Here is a 27,815-nt window from a genome sequence, read left to right on the forward strand (position 1 = left end):
GCCAGGCACCTTATGTAAGGGCAGAGGCGGGGCCGGCAGGGCTGCGGGGGCGGTGGCGGCAGCAGCGCCATGTCCTGGTACCGCAACACCGTGTGGTTCGTGAAGGGGCTGCGCGAGTACACGAGGTACGGGCGGCGGCCGCCCGGGGCCCGGGAGGCGGCGTGGGGCGGGCGCAGCGCCCGGGCCGGGGCGTTCCTGTTTAGCTGCGGGCGCTTACCCACGGCGGGGCCCTGTGTGTTTGGGGTGTTTATGGACGGCTGCCCGCCCCCGCCAAGGCGGGCTGATCCCAGCCCCGCTCGCTGAGGCCCTGCCTGCCCCGCTCTGGGGTCGGCCCGGGCGCACTTTCCCCCAGGGTCGAGGCTAGGGCCTCGGGTGGCTTGGGGCAGCCGAACGCCACCGTGAGTTGTCGCTTTCAATGCAAAGCACTGGAACAGGCTGCCCAGGGAAGTGATGCAGACACCATCCCTGGGAGTGTTGAAAGAACCATCTGGATACAGCACTTGAGGACGTGGGTGAACGTGGTGGTGGTGCTGGGGTGATGATTGGACTTGATGATCTTAAAGACCTTTTTCCAACCTTAGTGATTCTATGATACATCGCTGATCGCAGTGTCGCTGGTATTCATGGCCTGTCCCATGGGTACAGAGAGTAAACAGCGCAATTACTGGATGCTGAGCTGTGAGAGTAAAGTGCTTTTCAGCCCACACGTGTGTTTATTTTGGAAGGTCTCTCTTCTAGTTTCTCACAGGTATCTCTTGATTTGTTCAGAGGTGGTTACGAGTCTGCATCCAAGCGCTTCAACCCAGCTGACGTGGAGGTGGATGTGGCTGGAAGATCCTTCCTGGTCACTGGTGCAAACAGTGGCATTGGCAAGGCCACAGCCAAGGAGATAGCGAGGAGAGGTGAGCAGGGCTGCCGTGGGGCTCCCAGAAGGCTTACAGGGAAATAGAAGGAAGCAGGTTTAGCCTTCCAGCACTTAAACACAAACACAAATCCCTGGGATGCAGGATCATTTCACAGGGCTCTTAGTGTGGGTTAGAGCCACCATCAGTGGCTCTAACTCTAGAGCACAATCAGTGCAGTGAAAATTGGGATAATGAAACCAAATTAGCAGAGAGAATCTGCAAATTGTTTTTCAAGTGCATGTTTACCAAAACTATCTGTTATAGCGGCATCTAAGGATGTTGGCAATGATCGTTGTCTGTTTAAGGCTAATTCAGTACAAGTAACAGCCTAGCTGAACTGAAGAATCTGCAAATGTATCATTCAATGAAAGAAAACAATTGTCTTTACAAAAACGAGACGGGAGAATATTAAAAAAAAATGTAGTTGTTCTTGATCTTAATGATAATACCCTGGCGTTGTGCTCTTTGACTGATTACATGTAATTATTTCTTTATGTTGCTCTCTGTACACAAGGACATAGTATGAATTGGACCTAGCTGCTGCTGAAGGATAAACCTAATCCCTTACAGAGTTGACAAAATAATTCCTGTTGTGCAAGAGTGACAGGAGTTTTGGCGCGTAGAATGAAGGGGAGGAGCTTCTTGTGGTTCTTTTTGCGTGCTTAGGTTTTGTAACTATCTTAGGAAGGAAAAAGTGGTGACTCAGTTAAATGAAATTAATTCAAAACTGTTAGCATCGAAGAGTCTTGGGGTTAAAGATCTACATCAGTGCCAGCACGTGATTGATTTCAGGTTCCCACTACTGCTATTGTGCAGAATCACTTTATGTAAGTATTGCTTTGTCAGGTGACTGTTTTGCTCACAAATGGCTATCTCTACCAGGTTTTGCAAGCTGGAAAGCTGGCTGGATCTGTATGGGATTTGATCACCATTTTTAGGAGAGCAACCTTGGGGCTCAGACTGTGTGTCTGATATGTTGTATGGGCATTGCTGTTCATATTAAGTTAAAATGACTTCCTGGTTCCATCCTTGAACATCTCGCTTTGAAACTCAGTGTCAGCTGTTGGGGCTCAGGCTTCTAGTTGAATCTCTGCAAGTATGCCATGACAAGAAAATAAGGAATTCCAGCTCAGCAGAAGAATAAACCAAACTGTGTTGGCTTTACCTTCAAGCACTCAGATATTTCTAACTAATGATGATCTTGCTGACAATTTTTGTAGTCTGAGTTCAGCTTTTCTCTGAGTTAGTGTCATATGGATATTTGGATTTGGGCTTTCCTCTATGTCTTGTGAACTGCACTTCCAGCTTGATACAGTCTTCTTCCAACTACTCTGACTATTCCCCTGTGTTAAGTTCAAATAGTTTCAATCTTTACCAAAGAAAATACATTTAAATTCCTTTCCTAGTGTATTGGTCACACCTAAACTTCCCCCTTGTTGTGGTGCTCAGTGGAAAAGCCTCTCTCGTAGACAATAGGTTTCGTTTTCAGACCCCAGACTGAGTTATGAGGTATGTGACCGTATCATCCTGATGTAGACTTGGCATTTTGCATTTGGGTTCTGGGCACTAAAAGTGTGACCCGTCACAGTTGTTTCTATTATGGATTAATTATGTTTCTCTTAGGGATTAATTCCTTGAGCTCTCTAGAGGTGGACTGCTAGTAATCCCTATAACACCTTTAAAAACAGGCAAAAGTAAAGAGTATAGGTATTCCTATGACTGAAATTAACACGATTTGTGACAATCAGAGAATATGAAGAAAAAAAATTGCCTAGCTGTATTTTAGTCTTATGTTTGAAGGCTTTCTTTAACATGGCTAAGTGATGAGGTTGTGTTAAGTATCCAGGTCTCTGAGAACAGCCTTGCCTTGAGTCTTCCTTTCATGGAAGAGTTGGTCAGAAGAAACCTCTAGAGGTCACCTTGTCGAGCATCTCACTTGAAGCAGGACTGTTGGCAGCAGTAGATCAAGCCAGTCATTGCTATGTCTTGCTGCTTAATACCCACAAGCATGCAAAGTATGCATCCTCTTGAGACAGCCTGGTCTGTTGAGAGGAAAACCACTGAAAATTATTTTTCTATTAAAAAGTAATTCAGATGACCTGAGCTTCCCAAGCTGCAATTGAGGCCACAGTCCTTTTCATATCTCCCACTTCTGAGGATTCTGATACCTGGCAGTTTTGTTTCATTTTCAGAGAGCAGTTCTAGTCACTTGTGTTGTTCAAGCCCTTTACTGAACTTCCTAACGCATATATCAAAAAGACCATCTAGGATACAGATGCCTTAGCTTCAATTTCCCGTTTAGCTCTGGTATTTCACCCATTAAACATGATGTACAGACTTGACAGAAATGGTTTGAGCACAGTACTAAGAGTGCAGTGGCCTTTTCCATATGTGTAGCCGTGTGTGATGACCCTGCCTGCCTTCACAGGAACCAGAGCCAAGAAGAAATATTCCAGCTTTTTTCTTATATCCAGTATCTCACCTAATTAAAATGCTGATGTCTCCCCTAAATGCAGTAATTAATTATCAAATGCTTTTCTTGTTGCAATCCACCAGGTGGCACGGTTCATCTGGTTTGCCGAAATAAGGAACGGGCTGAAGTTGCCAAAGAGGAAATAGTGACAGAAACGGGCAATCAGGTGGGTTGTTTTTTAGTCTTTTGTTTACTGTTAGAAAAGTTTTTAGTATTAAAGACCCCAGAGGCCTTGAGATACTCTTCCAGCATCTTGCTGTTGTGTTTTCAATAGTATTTTCATACAGACATGAAAACATCTAGTAGCTTATAATTCAGATGATTTGAAGTGATTAACTTCATTTGAATCACTTAACTTCATTAGGTGATGTATTCTGTGATTAGTAACATCAGCAGCAGCATGCTGTTTTATTTAATGTTTGTTGTTGATTTGCTTTTTGATGTCTTACTTACTATTCCTAACTACGTGGCTGAGGCTTTTAAAAGTTAATGCTTTGCAACAGTCTTGCAGCAACATTTATGAGTCCACAGCATTGGAGCTGAAGGTTTTATGTGTCTGAGTAACATGCTGTTGATTTGCTAAGCTTGGCTGCTCTGTGAAGTCCTGTGTGTGGTCCTAATTCTGTGCTCTACATACCTTTTAATCTCCTATTGTTATAATACCTCTTCCCTCTGTTACACATTCTTTTTGTCTTTGTATATATCATTCTACAGTACACCCTTGTATCTGTCACTCTTGCTTTTTGTTAATTGTTCAGGAGGGTGTGCTTATGGAGAAGTTCACTAGTGATTATCTTTCTATCTTGGTGCCCTGGTTTTGGCTGGGATAGAGTTAATTTCCTTTCTAGCAGTTCCACTGGCTCTATGCTTTGAATTTGTGACCAAACCAGTGTTGAAAACACACGTTTTAGTTATTGCTGAACAGTGCTCACACAGCATCAAAGCCTGTTCTCATTCTCACACAAGTGAGCAGGCTGGGGTGCACAAGAAGATGGGAGGGGACAAACTGGGACAGCTGACCAAAGGGACACCCCGGACTATATGACATCTTTCTCAGCAGTAAAAGCTGGGAGGAAGAAGGAGCAAAAGGAGGCATTCACAGATATGGCATTTGGCTTTCCAAATCACTGTTGCATGGGATGAAGTCCTGCTTTCCTGGGGATTACTAGATGCCTGCCTGACAGTGGGAAATAGTGAATTAATTCCTTGTTTTACTTTGTTTGCACATGCAGTTCTGCTTCACTTATTAATGTCTTTATCTCAGCCCACAAGTTTTGTGTGTTTTGTCCTTGTGATTGTCTCCCCATTCCCACTGGGAATGGAGTAAGTAAGTAGGGTTATATGAGGCTGAACTACCTACCAGTGTTAACCCACAGCAATTGGATGGAGACCTGTCTTCATTTTAAATAATGACTTGACTCTTGTGTACAGTCTTTTGATTCCAATAATAGATTTTAAGGTGGATCAAAAATTCTGAAGACTTTTTTTATGGTTAGAGATGTCATATTGACTAAATTTCTGCTCTTTGATTTCAGCTCCCTAGTGTGACACAACCAGCATTACTCTTCAGTTCTTTAATGGAGGTGAATTAGATCAGTCTTTATGTAGAAGTAAATACTTTCTAGCTATCTATAGCTGTGCAATCCCATGGCTGTAGTAAGGCTGGTGATTATCTGTGTTACCTCCTCCTCTAATTGCAGTCAGGCTGCCTGGGAAGAGAGGCGAGTTTGACCTCTGAAGGTTCCTTCATGTTCTGTTTCCCGTCACCTGGTGAAAAAAACTTGAGGCAAATAATATTCTTCCTCTAAAGGCAGCATAATTACTGCATTCCCACTTTTTGGTAGGCTGTAGGCCCGTAATTTCTGTAGTCATGAGAGAGTGCGAGGGCACTGCAGAACTTGTTTGTGACCCTGGGGACAGGGCACTTGTGCAGAGAGCAGCTCTCAGTGAAGTGTCAGATGAGCTGTACAAGAGGCCCTGTGGGACACGTGACTGCACTGAGAAGAGCATTTTAATAAGGAGTCCACAAGAACATCCTTCTTTATAAGTGCTCATTCAGAAGCAATCCAGAGAGATAATAAAATGTTTTATCTGAAGCTTGACAAACTGTATCCAGACTGAACTTGCTCTTGCTGATAATTTGGATGGAGATCCTGTTACAGTGTATGGCAAATATTTTTTCATCTTCCACAGTACATGCTGGAGTGCAGTGCTGAAATGGAGTTATTTGGCACTCACCTGCCCCTAGATCTGGGTACTGGAAAGTTCTCCTAATCTGTTACAATAGATCAAGTCACAGAGATAAGGTTTACTTTGAAAATGGCTTTGCTACCATTGAGGATTTTTATAGGGAACAGGCCTGAATATCCCTTTCCTGAGTCAATGTGACAGTCTTCAGCAGATTAGTGTTGATTTAGATCTTTTTCAATCTCTGAAATCCCTTGTAATGCTTATCATCTGCCCAAAAAACTTTACCTCTTCTGTACCAGTAGATAATTATATTAGTTTTAAAGGTAGAAAGTTTTAAAGAGGTATCCGTCTTGAACCAGTAGAGCAGTGTCAAGATTTTGGTTAGAAATTATTTGCAAAATGGATATGGTTGGCAGGGACCACAGTGGGTCATCTGGTCCAATCTCCTTGATCAAGCAGGGTCATCCTAGAGCACATTATTACAATGAGAAAATTCTGACCAAAACTCAGCTAAGGAGCTGAAATCCAATGGCTAGAGAAAAAGTAATGTGCTTTTTATCTTCAGGGAAGCAGAATTACAGGCAGGGAATAATGCCATATCATTTCTTCAGCTCCTTCACTTTTCTCATTTGCTTGTATAATGAGTATTTAAAGAAACAACTTGGAAAGAGAGGAGGCCCTTTAATGATTATTTGTTGTTTTGCAAGAGAACACATCCTCTGCATAATTATTTTAAAACTGCCTTTTCATGGTATACGTCATTAGACTATCTGTGGTGTGTCTTTGAGACTAAGTGCTATCTAGAAGAAGAGTAGGAGTTGACGTGCCTTTGTATGCTGGTAAATGCCAGTGTGCTTGTACTATGTAGAACACAAATCTGCAGAAAGCAAAAGAGCTATCTGTAGCAAACAGCAAAAAGTTTTTGATGTTTTGGAGGGAGGAATTATTTCTAGCTTTAATGGTTTAGAAAATGATAACTTTGCTACATGTCAAGCCTTTTTTTTTCTCTTTCTATGGCATCCACATTGCTGGCCATAGTATTGCAAAACATTGCAAGAGTGTTGTGACATGGAGTGACTGACAAGAGTTTAACAGTCAGTGCAGCAGTTAGCATGCAAGGGGATATAGAGGGCACCCAGCACTGAGACAGCTGGAGTGGGTGCAGTGATGCTCCTGAAAGCATGCTTTACCACCCTGGCTGGAGCAACTGTGCCTGGCACGTGGGACATGAGCCCAGACAGAGCTCCAGAGGGATAATGTGGCAGATGTTGGTTTCCAGGGAGTGACTGGTACTTTTCCCAGATCCTGGGGCAGCACATGATGGTGGCTTCATCTGTTGGGTTCTGCTGTGCTCAGGGTGCTGCGCTGCCAGGTGATGTGAAAGCAGGTGATGAGCAGGCTGCAGAACCATAGGGAGTAGAAACAGGAGATTGACAGGGTCTCTACAGAGACTAGAAGAGTGTGGAAGTAGGGATAGCTGGAAGATGCATTTGAGTAAGTGGCAGATAGAGACTTCTAAGATGGGGAGGAATGGAAGCTTGTGAATGCTGGCAACAGAAGGCAGCTCCTTCTCTGCCTGCAGATGTGCATTTATAGGATAGGTATAGTGCCATGGTAACAGATGAGGAAGAGCAAGCTCTGTCAGGGGAGGTGTTGGAGACAGATGATCCTGAACAGTTGTTGACAGTGGGAGGAAGTCGTGGGTGATGATGGCTGAAGGCTCCTTCCTGTGGGGGATGAAAGCACCCGTTTGCAGTCTTGGCTTGATGACTTGGGAGGTTTGCCACTTGCTGGAGACTGAGATGTAAGGTATTGCAGAGAGTCTGCTGAGGCTGATCTGGACCTTGGCCTAATACCTCTTGTTGCCCAACCACATGGGCACCCATGACATTGTGAGGGGTGACCTGGAGTTCATCAAGAGTGTTCATCAAGAGAGTCAAGGGCATGGAAGCCCTAGCAGTGGTCTCCTAAATCCATACGGTGAAAGGGAAGGGCTTGGGTAGGAGCATATATGTCCTGCAGGTCAGCACCTGAATGTTCAGCTGGTGTCATTTTGGCCTTATGGCCTCTTGGACCTTCTCAGTTAAATGAGCTTTGCTGAGCAGCAGTGACAAATTGGAGCAAGAGTGTCTTTTCCAACAGGTTTGCTAAGCCTAGTGACGAGGCTTTAAAGTAGTTTCATTGGTTTGTAGTGACCAGAGCAGTAGTAGAGTCATGGGAACAGTGAGTATGTGTCTAGGGGACAGCAAAATGAAGGACGCTCTCACAGTTTTCATGAGAAAGCAGAATGTCTGGGAGCCCATTTCAGATGCCTGTTGATGAGTACACATAGCATAGGAAACACAGGAATCCATGCATGACTGCTGGGCTGTGATCTCACTGGGATTAGACAGAAATAGTTGGCATGACTAGAGTGCTGGAGTGGATGTATACCCTTGCTAGTTGTATACTGGTTTTGGCTGGAGTAGGGTTAATTTTCTTCACAGTGGCTGTTATGAGGCTGTGTTTTGTATTTGTTCTGAACACAGGGTTGATAATACAGAGATGCTTTTGCAATTGCTGAACAAGGCTTACATAGAGCCAAGGCCTTTTCTGCTTTTTGTACTGACACACTGGAGAAGAATTTGGGGTTCCATGGGAGATTGTGAGGAGACACAGCCAGGACAGGTTGACTAACTGACCAAAGGGATTATTTCAGACCATATGACATGCTCAGTGTATGAAGCTGGGGGAAAGAAAAAGGAGTGGGGAGATGTTTGGGGTGGCGGCTTCCCAAGTACCTGTTATGTGTGATGGAGCCTTGCTCTCCTGGAGATGGCTGAACACCTGCCTGCCCATGGGAGGCAGTCAGTTAGTTCCTTGTAAAAAGCCTAAAGCACATGGTATTCCCAGGCAGTTTCCCATCCAAGTACTAACCAGGCCCAAGCCTGAAAAGTTTCTGAGATCAGACAAGTTTGGCTGTTCTCAGAGTGGTATGCTCATAGGCTTGGGGTTTTTTGCTTTTGTGTGTGGCTTTTCCTTTCCCTATTAACCTGTCTTTATCTCAACACACAAGTTCTCTGCTTTTTTCCCGTCTGATTTTCTCCCTGATCCCTTTGGTGAGATGACTCTGCCTGCGGACAAGAGGGGGCAGTGCTGTCCTTAACTTTGACAAGGCTTTTTACATGGTTTGCCATGATATCCTTATAGCCAGTTTGGAGAGATGTGGATTGGACTGGTAGATGAAAAGGTGAGGGGAAAACTGTCTGGACAGTAACAATCGAAAGTAACAATCAACAGAACAGAGCTGATCTGCTAATGATTTTTAGTGGCATCCCCCCTGAGTCAATACAGGAGCAAAACCTGATGACATCTTTTTAAGAGCGCAGGTGACAGAATGAAGTTCAGTCTTTGCCTGTCTGGCTGGAGAGCAGATGGCAGAAAGGGACCTGGGAGTGACAAGTTGTCCCTCTGTGAGCGGTGTCCTGGGGCAAGGGAGGTCAACCATACCCCAGGCTGTATGAACATGAGTCTAACCAGCAAGCTGAGGGAAGTGCATCTTCCTCTCTATTAAGCCTTTGTGAAACCACAGCAGGAGTCCTGTGCCTGGCTTTGGACTCCCCAGGATGAGGAAGTCATTGATGTCCTGGAGTGAGTCCAGCAGAGGGTGACTAAGGAGATGGGACATGTGATGTCTGAAGTGACTCTGACAAGGCTGATTTTGCTCAGTGTTGAGAAGGCTGAGATGGGTCTTGGTGTATTCTACAGCCATGTGATGAGAGTAGGGAAGGCACTACCATGATTCTCTTGGAGGTCTGCAGTGGGAAGACAAGACGCAGCTGACACAGATTGGAACAGGGACAAAATTCTGAGCAAACAGTAGGAAAAATGTTTATACCATCAGGGTGATCAAATGCTGGCAGCTTAGAGCAGGGGGCTCAGACAGACTGGTGAATTTCCACATTTGCCAGGCAGCCTCCAGAGGTCTCTTCCAACCTAGATTATTCTCTAATGCTGTGACCCTGTACACTTCCTTGGAAAGTTCAGCCAAAGAGAAAGCTGCTAAATTGTTTAAACTGAAATTTTGCAAGCTTTGTAATATTTTTCTAGTTCTCTGCTATGCCTGACTGTCTGTCACATATATTTATCTAAGTAGGACTCTTAATAACTTTGGCATTAAAAATCTGCGTCTCAGAAGCAGCTGAATCAATGACTAAACATATTTTAAGGACTAGAGTTAAATTTTGCAGTTGTACATGTTAACCTGTATTAGTTATGTTCTGGAGACAATATTTTTTTCACATCGCTTAAATACCTTTTCACCTAGACAGGCCTAAACAGGGTTTCTCTTTACTTTGTTGATTGTAACTTAGTTTCTTTTCCTTTAGAATATCTTCTTGCATATTGTGGATATATCTAATCCCAAGGAAATATGGAAGTTTGCTGAAAAATTCCAAAAGGAACATAAATTAAATGTGTTGGTAAGTTTGTGTACTTTAATCACATGTGTCTGTCTTGGGAATATGTAGCCTATGAATTTGTGTGACAGGTCACGTAGACTTGACAGTTTGGCCCACAATTATCTCCTTAATTTTCTCAAAATGTTTTTTTTTTTCAAGGGGTCTCCATGGTTTGCTTGCTCTTGTTCCTTCTCAGTTAACACAGATGTGCTACAAAAAAAAAGAGAAAAGTGGTTAATTTTATAGCTGCAGCTTTGAAGACACTGTACATTTTCTCTTTGACTTTCATTGCTAATGACATTGACCCTCTTAAAGCTAGACCTTCTGAAAGATTAAACTTTTGCAAAAAGTCCAAAGACTAAAACAGAGCCAGGGAGAGAGGAAACAGTTAGTCATCAATGGTTGGCAAGGGGGTCAGTGCAGTTCCCCGTTTATTTAGCAGTGAAACTTTTCTTGGGGGCTGTACTACAGCTGAGGCACCTGGAGCAGCTCCTTTGGTGCTCACTAGATGAGGAACATCTGATAAAAATGGGGAAATAACTTTTGAGGAGTGACAGTGAACATGCAGAAAGGTATGTAGGGGATTTTTTTTGAGGTGGGAAAGAAAAATCTGAGCTGCTTCTGGAAGATAAGGCAGAGAGAAATGTGTCAGACACCATGCTAGCAATCATGTTTTATTGAACAAATAAAAGCTACAGTGTGTGGCTTTGTTTTGCAGTGTCAGAAAACAAGAAATTAACATGAACTGCTCATATGTGTGGATTTCCTTGTAGATTGTTTTTGTTTAAAGGAATTGTTTTACAGATCAACAATGCGGGATGTATGGTGAACAACAGAGAGTTAACTGAAGATGGACTTGAAAAAAACTTTGCAACAAACACTTTGGGTAAGTATTGAAGGTTTAGTTCTGGAACATACTTATTTTGTTTACAGAAGTGTGTTTTTATAGCAGGGCTTGTGAGGTATGTATTCCTGCTCAAAGAGGGATCATAGCATTGCTATGCCAGGGAAGGAACCTGGAAGAAAAAGAAGAAATATTACAGCTTGTTTGGAGTGTCATTTTTAAATCTCTCTATTTTTCAGTTGTTCTGATATCAGCATCTTTATTTATCATAGCAGAAGTGGAAAATTGCAGGTTGATTCTGAAATTTGCTGAAGAACTTTGTTCTGAGCATTGCTGCTAATGCTCTTTCTAGTAATAGTGTTTCTGGAGTTTGGATGGAGCTTGGAGCATGTTCAGATGCTTAAAGAGACGTTCAGATGTTTGAGTGGGCTTGCACAGCCCTGTTGTGTGTGACAGAGGTGCTGTGGAGTAAGCCTGTGCCGTATGCAGTGCCCTGGATGCTCTCAAGGAGATGCAATCTCTAGTGAAGGGATTGGGCAGCAATGGGCAAATCTTGGGTGCCCTACATGAAAGGGCATTGTGTGTGAACTCTGTGGCAGTGGTGTAAGAGGGACAAATGGTGGGAAGCAAGTCAAGAGGAAAAGTGGAGATGTGGAAGGGCAGGGAAAATGGCGAGCCAAGTGGAAGGTTTCCCTACAGAAGTTGTGGAAAAGAGGTGAGCAAACAGCCAGCCAGCAGAGAGAAGAGCTGTCTGACACTGCTAATGTCTGTAAGGCTGAAAGCTGCACCTCTTGCAAAGAGACACATGGTGCTTGCATGAACCCAACAGTCCTGACTCTCTTCCCCCTCTGCCTCCATGCAAGGTAGGTGGATTTCTCAAGAGACTGCCTTTAATATATTCAAAAGTGACACGTTAAGGAAGAACTGTGGTGCTTTGTTTCTGTTTTCCTCCTGTTCATCAGTATCTGGAATGAGGAAGGGGAAAACCTAGTTTATAAAGATAAGGCATTTATAGAATTAGTATAACCTGGAAACCATTGTTGGTTTTTATTCTTAGCCTTTTTCCTGTGTTGGTTCCTTAAATCCTATTTATGTTTTAAAACCAACATTTTAGTATAAATATCTTGTGCTTCACTGTTATTGTGCAGCTCATTTTTTCTGCAAGTCTGAATACATTAAACTGACAATTAAATCAAGTATAAAGGCACAGATTAATTTGCTTCAGACTAATCTTCTGCTAACATTCTTCTGTTTCTCATGGTCAAAAAATTCAAAAAGAGTTTTATTTTGCCATCAAATTTCCCTTGGTTGCACAAGTACAAGAACTTGTATCTTGAGGGATTTATTCACTTTAAATTAGTTTTTATCCTCTTGTGGTCTTTCAGACAAAAACCCAGCAATGTGCAAAGGTACAGCTCTTCCAGAGAGAAGCAGAGTGAAACAAACACAACAGTCTGAATGCAAAAGCATGTTTTGGTTTAGTTTTAGACATCAAGGATGTTAAGTGCTGAGGAACTGTACTAGTGCATCACTTGAATTATATTTTATTGCACAAGTAGAAGTGGCAAATTCTTATTTTCCAGCTGTAAATCAGCCTTACTAGAGGTATATAGCTGCACAGAGGAAGCTGAATTATGGTTGTAGCAAATAGGAAAATGCCTGTATTATCTTTTGTGGATGTTACTTATAGATCTCCTTTATTCATTCGTGTATTACTTGCTGCATGATTGTATAAGAAGTTTAAGGAGATAAATTATCCTCTATTGTCCAACTTCTTCAGAGTTCATCCAAGGACTGGGTTGTTTGCTTTGACTGCTTCTCTCCAGACAAAAATAAGGATTGAATTTTGAATTTTGTAGAACAGAGTGGGACTTGGTTGAGCTGGAAGAAGCTGGCAGTGCAACAGGAAGCTTCTGTGCTTGCTGGCCATACACACATGAAGGACCATGGCTACAAACCACAGGTTTTTTCTTCAAAGTCAGGGATATGGTAATAAATCATAACATCACAGTAGGAGAAAGCTGTGTGGAGAAACACCTGTCAGAGTAGAAGCTGTGTTATTTCCCTAAGTACTAGGTCCCTTTGGGTATGTTTTACTTGGGAGAAGTCACTTCTGTTTCAGTAACTATCTGTGGTTATAGGTTCCTAGAGAAAAACCTGGCTAGATTAGATAAGGCTGGTATATAGGTTGGCTGTAAATTTGAATATGGTCTGAAAGAACAAACTAAATTCCCCTCTCTGCCCCAGTAATGCTAAAGCCTGAAGGGTGACATGGGCTCAAGGCCCTTGTTTGGAAAATGTGCAGTTGTCCCTCACTTGACTAACAAGACAGAATACTATCAATGTCTTTTGCAGATCTTTACATATAGGGTGTTCCTTCCATGTTTCTTTTGCTTTTTTTTTTCCTACCGTGGATCTCTCGTCTAGTAAAGGAGTGTGTAGGTTGTAAATATCTAAAAATGCAAGACTGAAATATAACATGCTTTAAATGCACGACACAGCTTTTGAATTCTGTATCTGATATCTGATTAACATTTCTATAAGCTGTAAAGTTGCTCATTTAGGTGTCTGAAATGCTGTGGTGCTTTTAAATCTAGTCTAGGAATGTTTTCCTCTTGACTGATCTGTTAGTCCGTTTTTGAGCATAATGGATGTCAGTGTTCAGTTCTAATTGATGATCTGACTTGTGAAACATACTTTACATCTTGATCTTTTCTCGGACAAACATGGGACAAAAATGACTGCATAAGTCCTTTTGTATGAATATGTACAAAAATAACAGCAGTTATAATAGAAAGTAAAATTCCCTTAATGTAAAACACAGCTGACTGGCTAATTTAGGATGGCAACTGAAACAAGAGGTTCATCGTCCTCTCTGGTGCTGTCAGAATATGCAGGTGGATGAAGTTCAGGAAAATGTAAAATGCAGGTTGATAGTTAAGGCTTTGTATGGTTTGTTTAATATTCAAGTTCAAACTGTAAAGTGCTTTGAGCAGGTGGTGGCAGCTGCATCTGTGCTGGTGCCTGTAGCACCCTTAAAACGAGTCTGAGGCACAAATACCTGGCTGGTTGTGGTTCTCTTGTTGCTGTCAAATGAAACACCTTGCCTTTTTTCCCTGCTAGAGGCTCAAGAATTGTTGTCTGATTGCTGGGGCTCAGTGAATGCAGAAAACAGAATGGAACACTTAGACTGTGATGTGGGAGCACTGGCCAGGCATGAGTCTAAAATAGCACTTTGTTGATTGAAACACACTTTCAAATAAACCAAATAGAGTGACTTGCTTGGGGTAATGGGAGCAGATTTCCTGTGGACCTGCCAATCCTGATGGGCAGATTTTTTTTTTTCTCTGTCCTCTAGTTTGTGTGATGTTGCCCTTCTATTTCTTCTTGTGGGCTGACCATGTACTCAGGGTTGTACCCAGGAGCTGGGCAGCAACAAACAGTCATTTTTTCTGATAAGTCTTGCAGACTTCTGAGTCAAAACTTTTTAAAAATTTAATTTTATTTTACTTGTTTTAGTGTAACTCTCAGCAAAGGCTATTAAAGCTAGTGGTATTCAGTCATTTTGGAAAAAAGCTTCAGCACTGATAAGCAAGTGAAGGCAAAAGCAGCATGTTCTTATTGAAGTGCTAGACATTTAGCTGAAACAATCCTTTTTCCTATATTTTATCGCCTGCCTCACTTTGCTTTTACTCAACATATCTTGCTGCTTGACATGGAAAAATGGCATATATGTTACTTTTTTATTGCTACTTACCAGCCAAGGGGATGCTAAAACACAGAGAGATAAATGATGCTCCCAGTATGCATCTTTTCCTCAATCTAATGTGCTCTCATGTTTTAATAATACATAGACATATACTTCCACTCTGTGCAAGAAGGGTTAGAGCCAGAGGAAATAAGATGTTTATCTGTCATAGTAGCACTATAGCCCAGCTGTGGCAAACTGCCTAACCTGGGTGGATGTTTGTCAGTCTCCTCCCTACACGTGGTGTTTCATAGAAGCCAGTGCAGCCTGGTGTTCTGAATTACGTGGAAGTCAAACAACTTGAACATCAGCTGTCAGCCTGCTCTAAGTTCAATGCCTCATCTTTGGCAAGACAACCTCATCTGTGACAAGGAGGCTGTGGTTCCAATTTTCTTTCTAAAGAGCTTTGAGACTTATGGATCACAGGTGGTACATGAATGGATAACGTTGAATATAATTGCACATGCAGTAACTGTACTGAAGCCTGGTTCCCAGGAGACAGAGGGACCCTTATTGAGATAAGCTTTGTCATTTGAGGGAAATATAAACCTTTGTGTTTCATGTTCATTAACTTTCCCCATACACTCTCAGTTATTGCTAGTGCAGTGGAATTGGCCCTCAGAGACAGCACACTAAAATTTTCACTCCTGATCTCTTACTCAGGAAAAGAGACTCAGGGATGTCTCTTACTGGGAATTGCATAAACGGTGGGTTTGAAAAGATGATCAGGCCAATGAAGAACGTCACTTTGTTTGTTGGGTGGTTTTGTTTGTTTGTTTCTGTGGTTTATTTTTACTTGGGCTCAAGAAAGGCAAGCCAGTTTAACTGATTTCTACTGGATGAATGAACCATTGAAATCTATACAATAAAAGTATAAAAGTTTTTTGGTGGTGTTGGGTTGGTTTGTTTGTTTGTTTAGGTTTTATTGCTCCCACTTTTTTCACAGTTGAAATAACATGTTCCTAATAATACTGCAGAGCTCAGACAGATGAAAAACTTCACTGAGTATTGTGCTGGTGCCTGCCCTTATCTGAATGCTAGCAGGGCAAAAAGCCTTACCAGCAGTGTGCCACTAATTGCCAGATAGAACATCAAGCAAAAAACATTCTGGAATTCACCAAAATACTTGGGTCCACAGTAATTGTATCAATCAATTGATTTGATGTTACAAGCAGGTAATAGGTTTACAATGCTACTTACACTGAAACCATAATTTTCTTCAAAATTGATTTATAAAGTACAGATTTTAGGGTCACATTAAATCTTAAAGCAAATCAGAGTATCTATTTGTGTACTTTTATTTTATGTGATATCCTGTTAATTTTCAATCTGAAATATGTGAATCCTAAGGATTCTTCCAGATTCTGGCAGACTGATCTACACTACCAGCAGTTTGGAAATCTGCGTGCACAGTGTTTGTTTATATTTTCTGTTAGGGCTATCCTGTGTTTTGATTACTTTCATGTTTTAGTACAGCAAGATGTGCAGTTTTCTGTGAAAAAGACCAGTGCCTAATACACTGGAGACTGCTGTCCCATGCACTAGGATAGCTGTCATTTTGTTCATGTCATGAGACCCACAGTGGAATAACTGCTGCAAGAACGTGCAGAGCTACATGCATGCATGCATGAGTCCCCTCAGCTTCTGCATCATGTCATGGGAAAGGTACCATAACTTTATTTATGAGTTTATGAGGCAGTCACGCTGATTTTTGTAGTTTTTGGGCTTTGTTTTTGAAAACAATTCAGTGTATAAATCAAATGTTTATCTTCATAACGGTGCCTAATTTTCTATGCATACATCATTACTATTTCACTCTGTGATTGTGAAACTACTGAATTAGTGCTTATCCAGGTTGACAGAGGCGTTCACTCTATGGAGTCAAAAATTTGAGTTGTTAGTTAAAGCACAATATCAGATTACTCGACTAAACTGAGAAGATCTCTGAGCAGGTGGAGCAATTACCAGACAGGCCACAAGGGAATGAGTGGTGATTGGATATTTTTTGTAGGTTTTGTTTTTATATTTGTCAAGTAAACATGAAATTTAAATATTGTTATGCATGAGCAAAGTATGTTCTCATTAAATGCCATGCTCATTACTTTTACTGGAATGACCATGTTTAATGCATAGATTGGCAACCCACCCTGTCTACTTTACCATATGATAAAGTTGGTTTATGGTGTGTAATTTCCTATTATGGGAGATCAGTTTCAAGGCATAAAAGCCTAGAGAAGTTTTTCCAAAGAAAACTAATTGTAAGAGACTGTCTATCAGAAAAATAAATTGTACATCTATCCCAGGAGCCTTTTTAACTAGAGAAAACATGGCCAGCCAGTACTGTGTCAAACCTCATTACACAGAGCAGGGCTGTAGCTTGTCCAGTAGGCTTTGCAAGTCAACTCTTCACCTTGGCAGAGTTCAGTGAGGGCAAGATAAAATCCTTTATATGGGTGTGATAGACTGGGCTCACCTTCTTCTTCATTCCTGCTGCTTCTTAGCAAACTCCCAAATTCATCTTCCTGGACTCCTTTGTGTCACAACAAATACTTCTTATCAAAGGGAAATGTTGTATACCATTTATTTCACTGTGGTTTTTTTCCCCTGTTATACCAGTGGGAGACAAGCTTTAAAGTCATGTGGACAATGTACCTTCCAGTGACAGGAAATGGTGATGCACAAATCTGGCCCTTGTCACACAATCCTAAATGCAGGTAGTACCAGCGGTATGTTCAGCAAATACCCAATAACTGCTTTCAGTGCAAGACACAACACTATTGAATGCTGCCTTTCCTTTTATGTACTTTTGCGTTAAACCACTAAAAAAAGACCAACTCAATCTGTACAGTTTGAACAATGATAATTAAGCATTAACCACATTTGATATGCTTTACCTCTTTAAACTAAGCTCTGTGGGAGGAAGTTTGTCCTTTAACAGACAAAATTTTTTTTTGCATCAAGTAAATGTGTTTGAATGCTCAAGTGCTCGTTTTGGAAGGGCTGATATCCAGTACATTGGTATTAATAATCAAGTACTGGCCAAAGGAGATATAGTTTGGATGTTGCCTTGATTTCCTTACATAGGGACAGAGATTAATGTAGTTTCTTCTACTGAATTAGTCTTGATTTTCCTGGCAAATTTTTTTTTAACAAGAAAAATTCTCTCCTTTTTTTTTTTTTTTTTTTTTTTTTTTTTTTTTTTTTTTTTTTTTTTTTTTAAATAAGGGTGGTGGCAGGCAGTGCCTTCATTTGCTGCTTCCCTTTTTATTCAGAAATTAATTTCTGTGTTAGTGCCTGCTGTGATACAGCTGTACTGGACAAAGTAGCTGCCATGAGGTGCACAGCTGAGCCAGGCCCTGCAGTGACCATACTGAGCATTGTCCCAAGCTGTTTGAATGTCACCATCAAACTACAGGACAGCTTTTGCACTGATAAAAATGGGGAGCTTTCAGTGGATGGTGATGTATTCTAACCAGCAATAAACCTTGTTAAGAAAGTGTATCTGTTCTACTGTTACCTTCTAAATTTCTTTTCCAGGCTGTTTTGCCTGACAGACCAGCTCAGGCAAATAGGAGTAGGTAATGTCCAAGTATTTTTGTCAAAAGACTGAGGAGTTTGTGTTCAAACACTTAAAATGGGGACAGTAGTTTGTGAAATATTTAGCAGTGGGAGAAATTAAATGTTGCAGCCTTAATGCCTGATGCATTGTGTCTGTGTGTGGTTTCAGATACTGTTGCTTACCATAGGAAGCTGTAATCAAAACTGCTGTTTGTGCTCTGTCTAAAAGCAAATGAGCAAGTGGTTTTGTGGGGCAAAAAGATGGAATGCTCTGGCTTTGTGGGATTAACTGAATTCTTAATAAACTTGAGAAAGAGAGGAGATGTGGGCTTTGCAGTTTGTGGTTCTAAATAAGCACATAAACTTCTGACAAGCTGTAGTTGCTCTGAGCAGGATTTTTGGCATTGAACATTTCTCTTATTCGGCTGGAAAAAAAAAAACAAAACTCGGTTGTTAATGAGGCAACATTAGTGCATTCATCTTTGCAGCTCTTTAGAATTAACAAATCAACACGAAACCCCTTAAAAGTGTAAATTAATCTGCAGGACAGTAAAATGGAGCATCGTCAGAGCTGGTGCATTGCAGCTCTGCCTTTAGGAGATGCAGCTTATTTAACCAAGACATGATGTTACTTTTTTTGAAGAATCCACAGCCAAACAACATTAAAACCAGGCTTCCAGCTCGTACTGAAGTTTATTTATTTATTTATTTTTCCCCCTCATCGCGGCAGCCTCCCCTGGCAGTCAGCAGGAGTTCTTGTACCGATGATGTCATCGCTCAGTCTCCCCGCCACTACCAGGGGACACGACCGAGCTCTCGCTATTCACCGGCAACTGCCTTTGCTCACATTTTCTGCTGGAGACAGGCTGCATTTACTCATCTGCGGTGCATTTGCTTTGTTTGATTTGCCAGGGTTTTAAATATATTGTGTGTGTATGGACATACCTCTGATTATATAGAGAAAGTGAAGGCTGCTGTGACTGCCAGGGGAACTGAACAGTTTGTTCATCAAGCATGTAACATGTTTGATTTTGGCACCATATTTATAAACATGCTGTATTTTAATTGGGTGATCTTACTGCCTGTGTGGAAGAGAGGTTATAAAGACATGCTGAAGTTTTAATGCCTAGTGAAAAACATGGCCTCGGTAGTTCAAGGAAAAACATATGTTTATCACTGATAGAATTGTTGAACTAGAGCCATTTGTAAAGACATGAGAGAGAAGTAGATGCAGAAACACTTGACTAAATTGGGCTAGATTAATTTTGAATTAAATGGAATTTTTAAAAAATACATTTTAAACAGAAAAAGAATCTCTGAAAAGAAAACAAAAAAAAAATCTGTGTTGCACTCAGCTGCATGAAACATCACTAGGTGTGTCTGTGTGTCTGAATCAAATACACTGACAGTTGAACAGTGTTTGTAATAACAAACTTTGCTGGTCATGGTAATGGAATATATTTGTGTGGTGTGTAAAATCCTTGCTAAATGAACATGATTAGAAGCAGGGAAGGACTGAATAAAGTTTCTCCAAGTAATCTTAGCTCAGCCTTGGGCAGGCAACATTAATATTTTTCCCCCAAGGATTGGTTTTGTGTGCAACATAAGAAGTGTCAGTGTACTCTGAGTGATTTCATAGTGAGAAGGGAATTATGGACAAGTCTTAAGTGCATATGCAGTGCCCTATGAAGTGTATGAAGTGCAGTTTCCTTTTCTTTTTCACGACCCAGCTTAGATCTGTGTGTATATACCAGACTTGCAGGGGAAATGCATTCCCCATTTCTTCACTGGCATCACCTTCCCCCACTCAGGAATTCCATACCTAGCCATTTTGCCTTCAGGTTCTCACGGATGAATGTAGTGAGTGAGCTGTTTTCTCTATAGGTAAAACAAACATGAAAATCTGTAAAATAATATATGCCTTTTGCTAAGTATATGGCAATGTGAACCACTACAAGTGGAGTTGGCACACTGCAGGTGAAGCAGCAATAAAAATTCAGATCGGATTTCAGAGATAAAGAGACTTTGGGTTTTGGGTTGTTAAGGAGGGTGGAGAGAGAAGAAAGCTTTTTCTAAAAGGAAAAGTTAATGTTGGTGCCTGTCTGTCTTCTAGGTACATACATCATGACAACTGCCCTGGTGCCCATCCTGGAAAAAGCAGCTGATGCCAGAGTGGTGAGTCTGTGATGCTGTTTAAAAGGAGTGTTTTACTATTTTTACCTTCTGGCTTATGACAGCAGTTCTCTAACTGTGTTAGCAATGCAGGATTACTTATAATACTGTGAGGATCTCTAAAATCCTCTTGGATTTTGCTAACAACAACCTCCTCCTCTAAGGCAAAGCTCCTGCCTGCTGCTCTCCACCCTTCATTGGAAATCAGAGTAAAACACTTCGTTTGGGAACTTACCCTCTTAGATTCCCTAGGGCAAGTTAGCTCCTGCAGCAGAGTACAAACTATGTACAACATGAAAATAGGTTTAAAAGAACTTTGCAGATCTCGATGTAAAATAAGACAGCAGGTTAATTTTTACAAGTTAAATTTGCCAAGTTTTGTATGGTTTCTAATTATCTTTAGTAAATGCTAAACATACAAACTGCAAATAGTGCTATTCTGCTATTTTCTTTCTTCCCATTACTTTTCAAAAGGAAGAAGCACAAAATTCCTGAAATGAATCAACATCACTTTGAATGAAAATCACTTCTTAAAAAACTTAGGTATCTTCCACCTTATCTCCAGGTATGCTCTACTCATGAGCATGAGCATAAGCATAATGCAAAGGGTATGCAGAGGAATCCTGCTCCATAGGGACTTCCCACTATGGCCTGAAGACTACATTGCATGCATGAGTGCATCCGTGGGGAGTTCCTGGTTCTGCTTTTCATTCATTTGTTTTTCATTCATTTGTTTTTCATTCATTTAATTACAGATAACTGTCTCTTCTGGGGGCATGCTAGTTCAAAAATTAAACATATCTGACTTGCAGTCGGGAAGTGGGACATTTGATGGAACTATGGTGTATGCACAGAACAAGGTACAGTCCATGGGATTGAAAACAAAGCCAAGCCATTCTTTGCTAGGCAGCTCATACCATCTGCTTTGCAAAAAGCCTCTTGGTCACTTGCTTTCCTCTTGCATTTAACCCATATGCAGATGCACAGGCAATAATCTTCAGGAGTATTATGGCATGCCCTTAGGAGTGCATACATCTTGCATGGAGGAGAGCATGGCTAGACTTTCCTTTGATATGAGAGAAGTCCCAAGGGGGAACACTGTCTTTAGCTGATGAACCCTGTCTGCCTGCTTAGGTCTTGCCCACAGTCTGCAGCAAGTAGACGTGGTCAATAAAAGCAGTGCAGCTGCTTTAAAAGTAAATTTGTGGCCAGGGTATAGATGGCAATGACTGCAGAAGTATCTTACGAAATTATCCAATACATCCAGTCAGGATGAGCAAGGGAATATTTCTACTGTACATAAACGCTCTGGTATTTATGGCACATTTGATGTAGTTTATTTCCCTGGGAACTAATTTGGTGGACAGGCTGTTGAATATGGTGCTAGCATGGCTCTTATTGCTCAATCCTAGAGACAGCAAGTTGTCCTGACAGAACAGTGGGCAAAGGCTCACAGAAACATCCATTTCTCCGTGATGCACCCCGGCTGGGCAGATACTCCAGGTAACATCTGCTTCACACTCTGACAATAATTTTTTCTTTTCAGGATTAGTCTAAAAGCAAAGAGAAATGAAACTTCCTAGTATATTTTTCCAACGGGTGCAGTAATTTCTTTTCTCCAGACTGGTGCTTGAAGTAGTTTTATATCCCCTTGGTGGCTCTATTCTGCACAGTGTCTGCTAGCTGTGTATATCTAGAGAATAGTAATGGGCAGTGAATGCTTCCAGCCCTGCACAAATGCACAGCAGAGACACAGTTCTTTAAGGTAACCTTTAAGGTACATTTGTAGTGGAACTGTTAAACACACAGATGGAGCTTCTCCCTCTGAAAGTACCAATATGCAGACACTGGGCGTCTGTGAGGGCATGTAGGTGCATGCACCACTGAGCAAGCCCTCTACTCTTCCTCTAAACATTTACTGCTGTTGAGAAGCAGTTTGGCCATTCAGCCCTTTGTCTGAGCTGCAGCTGTTCTTCAGTGACTATGCCTGAGCAGGTGGGCCAGCATCAGTCATGCACTATCCATGTTGCATTCCCCAATGTTTGCCGCCTCCTGTGCCCAGGCTTGGGATGCAGAATAGCAGTTACATCTCTAGGTCTTTTATAGGGATGCAGTTTCCAAAATTTGCTTCTGACAACACAAGCATTTACTCTGTCTACTTTATGCTTGAAAATAGCCCTTTTCAACTGAATATCCTGGTATTTCTTTTTCTTTAAAATACATTTATTTTTGCACTTCCTTTAGGGATTTCAAGCTTAATGAACCGTAAAGTTATCCCATCTTAAAGCTCAAAGACTCTTCAACTCCCAAAACTAAACACCTACAGTGGATGGGTCCACAGTCATCGTCTGTTGGACAAAATAAAATTAAGCCAGTTCAGACAGGAAGTAATCAGTTTTTAAATACAGTACTGCAGCTGGTTTCCTAAAACTGGTGAGAAAATATGAGCTAAAAATGCCATTAGAATACTGTTTTTTGGAATTTGTGTTTCCTCTGTGTTTGTTGTCTTTACAGTTTAGAATGGAGTTGGCAGAGGAACCTCTTACAGATCCTGTTGTCAGTTTAGTCCCTGTAATTTGACCCAAACAAACTAGTGGTGGATCATCTGGCAGCTTAGTGCTATTCTCCCACAAGCCAGCCTACTCCCAGATAGGGGGTGATACTAATTTTCTTCCATAAGCTCTAGAGATGCCTCCTACCCACAAAATGGCAATTTGAAGTTGTTCTTTTTTTTGTTTGGTTGTTTTGTTTTGTTTTTGTATCAAAAAAGCCTTGCATTGTTACCTTTGCAGCTGTGAGATCATCCATGCCTGATTTCTACGAGAGGATGAAGAACTCGCTGCGCACGGAGGAGCAGGGAGCTGACACCGTCCTGTGGTTGGCGGTGTCAGCTGAAGCAACAAAGCTGCCCAGTGGCTTGTTCTTCCAAGGTAAGGAGCAGTGTGTCACAGTGCACAGACTGGAGATCCCCAGCCTGCCTGAGCTTAGGATCCCTGTCTGACCTGGAAGGGGATGGAGGCTGCACCAGGCAGCTTGTGCAAAGGATAAAGCATTCCTCAAAGTTGTTTCAAGTCTAAATGTTTGAGGGAACGTCGTGTTAAATTGTTATATCCCTGCTTTTGTCCTATGAAGTAGCTGATAAGAGATTTCAAAGCATTTCTTTATGGAATGTTGGGGATTTTTATAATGAAAATGGCTGCATGTAGGACAGTGCCAAGGGAAGGTGAATCACAGCAGTCAAACAGCATCTTTTATGATGCTAGGAAAGGAGCATCTTTCTTACAGAACACTGGGAGTTGGCTCTGCTTTCACAGGTTCTTCTTCCTACTGTTCCATGCTAGCTAAAACTGCCAATTCCCCCTTTTTCTAACACTGGGCAGAGACTTGAGCACAGTGGCATTTTTGGCACTGTGAGCTTAGGGAATGGAAAAGTAGGGCAGAGCCTTTCTTTTCTCCCAGGCAAATGACAGGCATCTTTGTAGGAGCAGCTGGAAGCAGGGATGCCTCAATGGCGATGCAGGTCAGTCCAGAAAGAGAAAGCTCAGGGTAATTTCTTTCAGAAGCTCAGTGCTTCTATTGGATGTGGCACTCAAATCCTGATTCACTGAATTTCTATATGGAGAATGCAGACTCAGACTTCCGCATTTGGGTTGACTTTGTCCCTTCTGTCCCACAGACAGTCACACAGGGTTGGCTGATAGATACTTAAATATGTATTTTTCATGTCAGCATGTGGAAACTCCACATCCCAGCTGGTCATCCTTCTTTGTAGAACCAGGCTTTGCCTTTCTCTTACTCCAATCACTTCCTTCTGGTCCTAATGTTTCTGCTCAGTTGTTCTTCCTGTTTCTTTCATAATTCCACCAGGCTCTTCCCTTTGGCCTTTGTCTACCCCCAGCTTTGGTAAACAGGGAACGTGCCCTAGCTCTTTAGCTAAAGCTGCTGACTTTTGAGAGCATTGGTCCTGGCATGACTGCTCTCAAAGCTGCAAGAGAAGTTCTGAGTCTGTGTCTTATGTTTATCAAATAGTGGTGAAGTCAGTAATTTCTTGCTCCTACGGCCTCTGGAAGCCACAGCTTAGCATGGGCACACTTCAGGCCCTTTCAGTGAAGGTTTAGGGTGCAGGAGCACTTTGCCACAAACCCCATGCTTCTGGTCCTAGGCAGCCATTTTCCAAATCAGTGACAGTTACAGTTTCCCTCCATTTTCTGCTGCATTCTCTTTTACTGTTCCCTCTGAGAGCAAACCAAAGCCAGCTTTTTTTTTTTTTTTTTTTTTTTTTTTTTTGAGAAAAAAAGTAAAGGGAAGTGAGAACATGACTAGTACTACCAGAATTCTCTGCATCTGCAAAAATATATTAAAAATGTTTAACAGAGACCTGCTTTCCAAAGACTAGAAGCATCTTCTCTATGATGCTGAACTTGGCTTTCATACCTAGTTGCCAAACTTTAGCACAGGCTACTGGAAGCACTATGGCTGGGTGGGGAGCTGTTCATAATCAGTGATGGAGAAGGGAGTGTTACTGCATGTTTCTCTCCCCTCAGTTTTCCGTAAGCAGAAGTTATGTGGTGTGTGCAGTCAGGTAAACATTTGCTCTTAAGAGAGCAAATATCTCTGCTCTCCTGGGAAGTCCAGTGGCAGCCTGATAGGTTTTCCAGGAAATCTGCTGCCAAGGGTTGCAACAGCTTGTTCTTTTTGTCTCAGCTGGCTGCTGGGGAAGTTGGGCTTGCTAAACAGACTTAACAGTGCTGCACCAGTGCTCTGACTTGTTCCACAGACACCTGACAGTATTGTCACAAGGCTCCTGGGCTCTAGATACCATGTTTTTGGAGGGGAAAATCCCTTGGAGTGTGGATGGTGGTAACAGCTGTATTTACAGAGTGAGTGACAGGCATGAGATTTGGAAAACTAAGCAAAGCATCAAACTGAGCAAACTTGGTTGGATACATGTCACTTACGGCGATTGAGCAATAAGCCCAAGTTCCTTTGCATTTAGAGTTTAACCATTGTTTCTAAGGATGAAAGTAAGCATTTTAAGATTGAAAATAATCCTAACTACAAAGTCCCAGCTGTCCCAGCTAACTACAAATTCCCCAGCTGGGGATTTGTACAGTTATCCAGAAGGCAAGGAAAATGTTTTTTTCAAGTGCAAAAGCATCCTCTGCCTGCAGCAAGAAACTCCAGCTACTGCTCTTTGCCTGCAGGTGTTGCACTAGTAACAGGCATAACCCCACAAGGAAGCCTTCCTTTTCCTAAACTGTCCCCATCTGCAAATGGGGTGTGCTCCACAGTCCAGGTCATAGTGTGCTACAGAAAAATCACTCTAGCTCGAAAATACAAATTGAATTGGTTTAATTTTTGGTTTAGAAGATAAGCTTAATGAGCATTATTTATAGGTAACTAGAAGGGTAAGTTTCCTGGCTTCATGAGGTATATTTGGGCTGTACAGAGACCATCAGAAAAACCTCCTTTCTGCTGTGAGAGTTAAATGTACCCATAAGTGTTGTTTTTTTTTTCTTGTTCTTTTCTTCCAGACAGGCAACCAGTCCCTACACACTTACCCCTAGCATACACCCACAGTCCACCAGAGGATGAAGAGAAACTCATGGAGGTGCTGGAAGAGTTCTCCCAGAAGTTTAAATCTGTTTCTCCAGGAGTTTAGTGTCTCTGCTGACACAGTGTCACCACAAATCTTCTAATTACACAGTAACCTGCTGTTGAGGGGAAGTAGGATGCCACAGGCCTGTTAAAAATGAATTAGATTCAGGTGTTCACATAATGAGGTGGTAGAGTGGCACCTGTGTAATTTTTTTCTGCTGCCAAGTCTCTCCCACTGTGAATATGCAGCTTCTGCCTCAAGACACACTAAGGTTGTGCTCTTTGGATTGGAAGAAAAATTGAAAGGCATTAAAATAAACCCTGTTTAAGTTTGTAAAGTTACCTAGAATAATTTAAAACACTCAACATAGAGAAATGCGGAGTAGTGTACTTTCAGTAGCCTTTGTGAAGGACTTCAGGAAAGAAGTGGGAATGTTTTAAACAACTTCTAACAGCTGTATTTGATGGGTTAGTGGTTTCCTTCACTGCGTGAGGGTGATTGGGCTCAAACATGTAACTGAGAATGCAGAAACTGTCTTGCAGAGCCTGCTTAGTTTAAAGTGAAAGATTCCTCACGGCCTTCGGTTTCTATAAATTAGTGCTGGTATGCAGAAGTGATCTGCTTCCTCATGTTTAAACAGCAAGAATTTAGGAGCACTGCCAAATGCCTTCTGCATTACTTTATGGAGCCAGGGCTAAATATTATCCCATTTATGTCAAAATACCATGAAGTAGGAGGTTTCAACACAACACACCCAGACATGGCTGGATCCAGCACAGAAATGGCTGTATGACTGTAAGCACGAAAAGAAACAACATGCTAAGCTGTTACCTGCTTGCCATTTCTGTGAGAGATTAAAGGGAATTGTTCTATCATTATTAATGGAATAATTAAGAGGGGAAGGGAACACTGGCAGGGCACAGGTTTTAGAGGAGAATCGTCTCCTGATGAGAGGCTTGTATTTTGTCTGGATCTATTTACTTCAGACACAGAGGACAGGATTCATCTTATGTGATCTGTGCATATTTGAACTACTCACTGAGTTTCTCACTGTAAGTTGGTAGAGGGAAAAATGGGCTTTTTCACAGGGATCAACTGGATCTAGTTTAAGAAACACCACCTACAGTGCTATATCTTTCTAAAAGTGTTGAAGACAATCAGCTCAGACTAAGACATTCTGGTGGGACTCATTTTGTCTTGATTATTTCAGATTTACTGCAAAGCCAAGACTATTACAAAGGTAACACCTTTTCTCCTGAACTGACTGTGTTTATTAACCAACTGCCTCCAGAACCCAGCCAAGTTGCTGCACTGTTTCACTGTGCCTCACACCAGTGTGGTAGGACCAAGGACCTAAACACAATAACAGAGATGTTCTTGAGTCTCTGCAGTGACTAAAGACTGCTGGTGGACAGAGGAGAGCTCCTTATATCTGCTTTACGTAATTTAATTTCCTCCTGGCTGATAGTATTTCCTCATTATTCCAAGATCTCATATTAAATATTAGTTTAAGAAAAAACTGCTTTTTTCAGCCTATTCTCAGTCTCCTTAGAAATAAATACTTTACTGTGAGAGGCCCTGAGAAAAATTTTCCTGTGATAAGCAGTGCTGAGACAAGTCAGACTGTCTCAGCTCTTCCTGAAGAGGCTGGGTCAGCATTCAAACTATTGCCTCATTTATAAACTTAACTCCTTGTTGCACTACAGTGAAAGAAAACAACAGCAAGGCTTGTACAGAGGTTTATTTCCTGCAATTCTGGTACTAACATTTTCTGTGGTGTCAGCTGTTAAATCAATTACCCAAAACAAGAGCAAGGCTGGAAGCATACATAGTAACTACATTTCTTAACCCAATGCTGCAAGGCTAATAAAAACATTTGCATATTTA

The 27,815-nt window shown here is 41.7% G+C and overlaps 1 protein-coding gene across 1 annotated transcript; it reads left to right on the forward strand.

Moving 5' to 3' along the window:
• Positions 1 to 27,815, forward strand: DHRS12 (dehydrogenase/reductase 12). The gene is made up of 10 exons (XM_014868856.2): positions 1 to 125; positions 769 to 902; positions 3,462 to 3,544; positions 9,936 to 10,028; positions 10,812 to 10,893; positions 20,271 to 20,332; positions 21,085 to 21,189; positions 21,742 to 21,832; positions 23,122 to 23,259; positions 25,864 to 27,815. The coding sequence occupies exons 1-10, from the start codon at positions 70 to 72 to the stop codon at positions 25,989 to 25,991; spliced, it is 972 nt and encodes a 323-aa protein (XP_014724342.1). The 5' UTR covers positions 1 to 69; the 3' UTR covers positions 25,992 to 27,815.

Source organism: Sturnus vulgaris, chromosome 2 (genome assembly GCF_052056855.1).
Source record: "Sturnus vulgaris isolate bStuVul1 chromosome 2, bStuVul1.hap1, whole genome shotgun sequence".
In the NCBI taxonomy this organism is placed as follows: domain Eukaryota; kingdom Metazoa; phylum Chordata; class Aves; order Passeriformes; family Sturnidae; genus Sturnus; species Sturnus vulgaris.